Here is a 5,071-nt window from a genome sequence, read left to right as displayed (position 1 = left end):
AGCATTTCCCTGAGAGATCTCTTTTCTCTGTTCTTCAGTGATTGTTCTAGAAGGCAAACTACGGTTTCCGCAGTAGGATTTCATTTCGTTCGCCTCTGACTGAGCTTCCTTCTTCACAGAGTAAATAACGCTGGGAAACGGTAAGAGTCTTTAAAAGGGTTTTTGATGTTTTTGACCGTTTCAGAGTCCGAGTTGCAAGAACTCCCTGAAGCGCTGGACCTGCTTTCGGCTCCCGAGCTCAGAGCCCTGGGGAAGACGTTCCACGTGGCGAGTCCCGGGGGCCAGAGGCAGCAGCTGGCGGGCGCTTTGCTCAGACTGGCCAGGCAGCCCTCGGTCTGCCCTTGGGCCCGGGGCCAGCCCGGAGTCGGCACCGTGATTTTAAAAAGGTTTTGTCGCATGTTGTCACAGCACACGCATTTAGAACGTTGGTTTTGCGCATGGATTGAGAATAGGTGGTTCCTGTTTCCTGTTGTAACTGCTCATTTCATCTTGGGCGCCACGACTGGATGCTTTCTCGGTTTCTTATTCATAATTCTTATCAGACCGTACTAATTTCTAGGACCGAGAAAAATCAGTCGGATTTTTATTTATAACCTTTTTTATTGACGTGGAATCTGTCAATCTTCATATGCAACTTTTTTTGAGTTTAAACCTAAACATTTACCAAAACCGGGGGGGTGTCATTTATCTTTGTTTGGAGATAAAATCTCATTTCATCCTCACCGTGTCCCCAGGTGAGGCTCTGAGCCCCAGAGAGGTTATGGAAACCTCCGTGTCCCTTAGCTGAAAGTGACCGATGGGCTTCGGGCTCGATCGTGAATGCCCCTCGACCTTATCCCACGGATGTAATTTCTAAAATCCGACGTCCGAATGCTGAAAAGCCAGAAACCCGTTTTGCTTCGCATGTCCGCAGAGCGAAGGCCGTGGCGGGACCGGCCCTGAGGGTGCACGGTGGCCCGCGGGCCGTGTTCTCGCGTGCCCTGCTGCTCTTCGACCTGGCCGAGGCCCCGGAGGAGGACGGCGGCCGGGACCCGCTCGCGGCCGTGCTGCTGGCCGGCCTGGGCCGGGTGGCATTTCCTCGGTACACCGTCAGCCGGACAGCCCGCATCTTCCAGGACAGAGACGACCTCATCAGGTCAGGTCAGGCGAGCGGCCGGGGGTGCCGTGGGTCCCTAGGCGTCCCTAAGGGTTGACCGTTGCGTTTTGCCGGCCACGGCGGACACCGAAGTCCGCAGCCCAAACGGTGGTTTTGTTCTGTTATTTGCTGCCTCACGTGTACACGTTTCTGAGATGACGGGGGGACGTAGGGACGTGTCGGGTTACCGGGGGGTTGGGGCCGAGCTGCGAACGTCTTCTCTGGCTTCGGTTCCCGAGTGGCTTTGGCAGGAAGCATTTTTGAGCGTGTCGCTGGCGTAGACGAGGCGGAAGGTGGGTCCCTTCCTGCTGACGCCCCAGGCAGTGTGACTACCAGCTCGTGTACTCACCCGCGCGTGCACACGGCACACGTTTTCACGTGTCTGCCTGGGCTCGGGGATTTAGGGAACGTTTGCTTTGACTGGCGAAAGTAGGTTTTGGCAGAAAATGGCACAGGTCTTACAGGAAAAACATACTCGGGTTTCGTAAACAAACCCTCCTTTTATGTGAAAAATTAATTTGGCTTTCCCGAAATGTCACTTCTGATTCTGACGTCAGGTTTGGGACTCAGATTTAAGAGACGTGGATTCTGATACTTGATTTCAGGACAGCCGTTTGCACGCTGTTTAGTACGTGCTTTAAAGCGCGAAGCCATCGGAACGATTCAAAGCCGTGTCGCTGTAAACCGACTTTAGCTCACTTTGCCCAGCTCACTTTGTCAGGAAGGTCAGCATCCTGCTCGGATTCCACCGGAATAACTGGAATAATCCGTCGAACCTTCTCCTCATTCCTCTGCCTCTGCTTTTAGTTGCCCCGCGTGTTTTGACGTGTTTGCTGTCAGTGGCTTCATGCTTTTCTCTCTCGGGACAGTCCGTGCCCTGAAGCCCGGTCCCAGCCTCCGTCCCAACGAACCGTGACACCACGGTCTGCCTCAGTCTCTGCGTCTGTGCGGATTTTCCGCACAGCGCTCGTGTTTGAACCGCGGATGGCGCGCGTGTTCCCCCAGGTACGCAGCGGCCACCCACACGCTGAGTGACGTCTGTGCCGCCGTGGCCAGCGGTGACTGGAAGGACGCTCGCGAGCTCTGCCAGCGTGCCCGCGGGGACTGGAGCGCACTGCGCGGCCACCCGGCTCTGAGGTGAGCTGTCTCTAGGCCCCGGCACAGTTTTTCTTGCCGACCCGGTCGGCGCCGCCGCTTCCGGCAGGACTCCTCGTGGGGACCACACGGCCCCCGCAGTTCCGCGGCCGGACCCGCCGCGGAGCGGAGCGTCACGCTTGCTTTGCGGGGTCGGGGTGCCGCGGAGGGGGAGGAAGCGTCTAGAAGTTTGGCGGGAGCGGATGGGGTTGACGTAGCTCGGGTCCCGTGCCACGCACCTCCAGGCACACATGCCCGGGCGTTGGGCGGGCGCTCCGGGGGTGCTGGCTCCCCTGAGGGTGGACAGCGGACTGTCAGCGTGGGGACAGTGGGGACAGACGTGGCTGGCGTGTGACACGTGGTCTCGGTGGAAATTCACGTAGGGGATGTTCTGCACTCACCGTTTACCCCAAAAGTTCAAGGACGCGGCACGTGAGCCTTTAGGTTTTGTGTTTGATAAACGTTAAACATGTTCCGTATCAGGAAATTTTTTCTTCGTCGTTACACGGGGATGAGAACAATTAGCAGCATTAACTATTTCCAAAAAACTGTTAGGACATAAAGTTCATGTGCAAACGACGTGGGCTTAAAACCGTAGCCCGGAGGCGCCGTCCCTGTCCCCCCACGCTGCGTGGGGGTGTCCCGAGCTCGGGGGATTCGCGAGGACCTCCCTGGGGACGAACTAAGCAGCGACGTGCACTGGGGCAGCTTCTTAGGGGGGTTCAGGTAAATGTGGGAGCTTTTCTCAGACCGAACAGCAAAATGACGGTGAAAACGTGTTAGTGGCTGACTCGTCACGAAACAGTCACAGCTAGAAGTCAGTGGCCGCTCAGCAGCGGTTGGCAGGCCGCTTCTGCCCGAGGCCGGCGGTCCCTGTCCTGGGCTTTGTGGGCCGGACGGTCTGGGCCGCGGCCACGTAACACGATGCGGTGGCCGGGAGCCGAGGCGGTGGCCGGCGGTCCTCGTCCCACCGCGCTGCCCAGCGACCCGGGGACGGCGGGCGCCCGGACGCCGTGGCGGGATCTCGCCCATGTGGACGGCGCTCGGCGCGGCCCTGTGTCGCAGGCCGGAGGCGGCCTGCAGTGCGCGTGGCCAGCTCCCGACGTGCCGCCCCGCTGTCCCCAGGCTCCACGAGGGCTTGCCCGTGTTCCTGCGACGCTTCACCGTGGGCTGGGTCTACACGCAGGTGTCGTCGCGGGCCGTGGACATCCTGCAGAGGCTGCACATGTACGAGGTGAGGGCAGGAGGCCCGTGGCATGGACGGTCACGCCGGCCCCCGCGAGGGTGCCGGTAGGCCGGGGCACACACACAGCCCTGGGCGGAGCCCCCAAACTTGGGGGGGAGCCTCACACCGCTGTGGTTCCCGCAGCCATCACAGACCGTCCCAAAACCGTTTACAATCCTGTCCAAAATTGGGTCGTATCCGTCCTTACACTAATGTGAGATCCGGAACTCAGCTTTGGTTCTAGTGGACGGTGTGTATTGGGAAATGGTATTTTATGGAGCACATGTGGAGGCCCGGCTCCTGACCTGACCCGTGAATCCTGGGGCGGGGGGGTCCCTGTGATGGCTTCGGAGGCTCTGGGGACCCACAGCTGCGTGTTCGTGGGCTTCGCGCATCCTCAGGAGAGCCGTTAGATGTTTCCAGGAGGCCCCTGAACCACAGAAGGCGGGTTAAGGTGCCCTCCCCTCCCCAAAGGCCTCACACTGGCTCCCGTAGCACCGGATGTGCAGCCCGGCCCGGCCCGTGGCCTAGAACCGCATCCTGTGTGGCCGTCGCTGGCCGGCGGGTTTGCAGAGGATGTCGGCCGTGTCCGCAGCTGGCGGGACCTGGCCGAGGAGGAGGGACGCCTCGGGGGGCTCGGGCTTAGAGTGTAAATAGATGCTTCAGGACCGTGCGTGGCCGGCCTCGCTTGCTTGTCGAGTCTAACGTGCTTCCTCTGTGGCTCGGCAGGAAGCGGTCCAGGAACTCGAGGACCTTCTGTCCCAGAGGGTGTACTGCCCAGACAGCAGGGGCCGATGGTGGGACAGACTGGCTCTCAACCTCCACCAGCACCTGAAGCGCCCCGAGCAGGTAGGAGCAGGTCCTGGCAGCGGCACTCACCTGGCCTGCTTACAGGTGTGCGTGAATTCGAGCACAGCAAACTACGAATACCTCAGCCACCTAAGTGGCATCGGGACAGTCATCATTCTAACGTCCTGTGTCCTTCCCACCCCGAAAGAGGTAACAAGGGAGTGACACGGCCAGTGAAGGCGGGTGGCCGTCGCCTCTGCCAGTGACCTGGCAGCCGGCCTGGGACGCGGGAGGGTTGGCCGTCGCGCCCTCAGCGGGGTTCCAGAAAGGGGCTTTTTGTTTCGGAAACAGTGATTTCGCTCATTCGGGGCATGGGGGCTGCAGGCGGCAGGGCTGGTGAAATGCACGTTCTTCCTTAGCGCAGGGACTCTGAGTGGTGACCAGTGACCCTGTCCCTCTGGGAAACGCTATGCTTTGCTTTTGGGAAAGGTGTTCTCTGACTCGCCCCGAGCAGGCCACCTTCTCTCCCGGGGACCCCGTGGCCTCTGTGGCCGAGCAGCCTGGGCCCCTGCAGCTGCCACAGCTGAGCCGGAGGGAACAGTGGCCCTTTGTGTGGCCGCCTGAGGTCCCCCGTCCCCACGCCAGCCTGCACTTGGCGTGAACAGAGGGGGCTGTGCCTCTGGCGGCTTCTGCTTTTCCTGGTGGCACACTGAGTGAGTCAGGCCGACGTGGGGGTGGAAACATGGACCGGGGAGGAAAAGGGGCCGGAAGTGGGGGAGACCGTCTTC

At 60.3% G+C, this 5,071-nt stretch overlaps 1 protein-coding gene across 1 annotated transcript in view; it reads left to right on the top strand.

Moving 5' to 3' along the window:
- Nucleotides 1-149: 149 nt before the first annotated feature.
- The window catches only part of LOC105304828 (FANCD2 and FANCI associated nuclease 1), a 10,693-nt gene continuing 5,771 nt past the window's right edge, over nt 150-5,071 (top strand). The window contains exons 1-6 of the mRNA XM_023522699.1: nt 150-386; nt 914-1,135; nt 1,741-1,860; nt 2,141-2,272; nt 3,395-3,503; nt 4,224-4,493. Coding sequence (XP_023378467.1) covers nt 166-386; nt 914-1,135; nt 1,741-1,860; nt 2,141-2,272; nt 3,395-3,503; nt 4,224-4,493 — 1,074 coding nt within the window. The 5' untranslated portion in view covers nt 150-165. The remainder of the gene's footprint in view (nt 387-913; nt 1,136-1,740; nt 1,861-2,140; nt 2,273-3,394; nt 3,504-4,223; nt 4,494-5,071) is intronic.

This window comes from Pteropus vampyrus, unplaced genomic scaffold (assembly GCF_000151845.1).
Source record: "Pteropus vampyrus isolate Shadow unplaced genomic scaffold, Pvam_2.0 Scaffold355, whole genome shotgun sequence".
Lineage (NCBI taxonomy): Eukaryota > Metazoa > Chordata > Mammalia > Chiroptera > Pteropodidae > Pteropus > Pteropus vampyrus.
The sequence above is the reverse complement of the archived record's forward strand: the minus strand, read 5'-3'. Positions and strand labels throughout refer to the sequence as shown.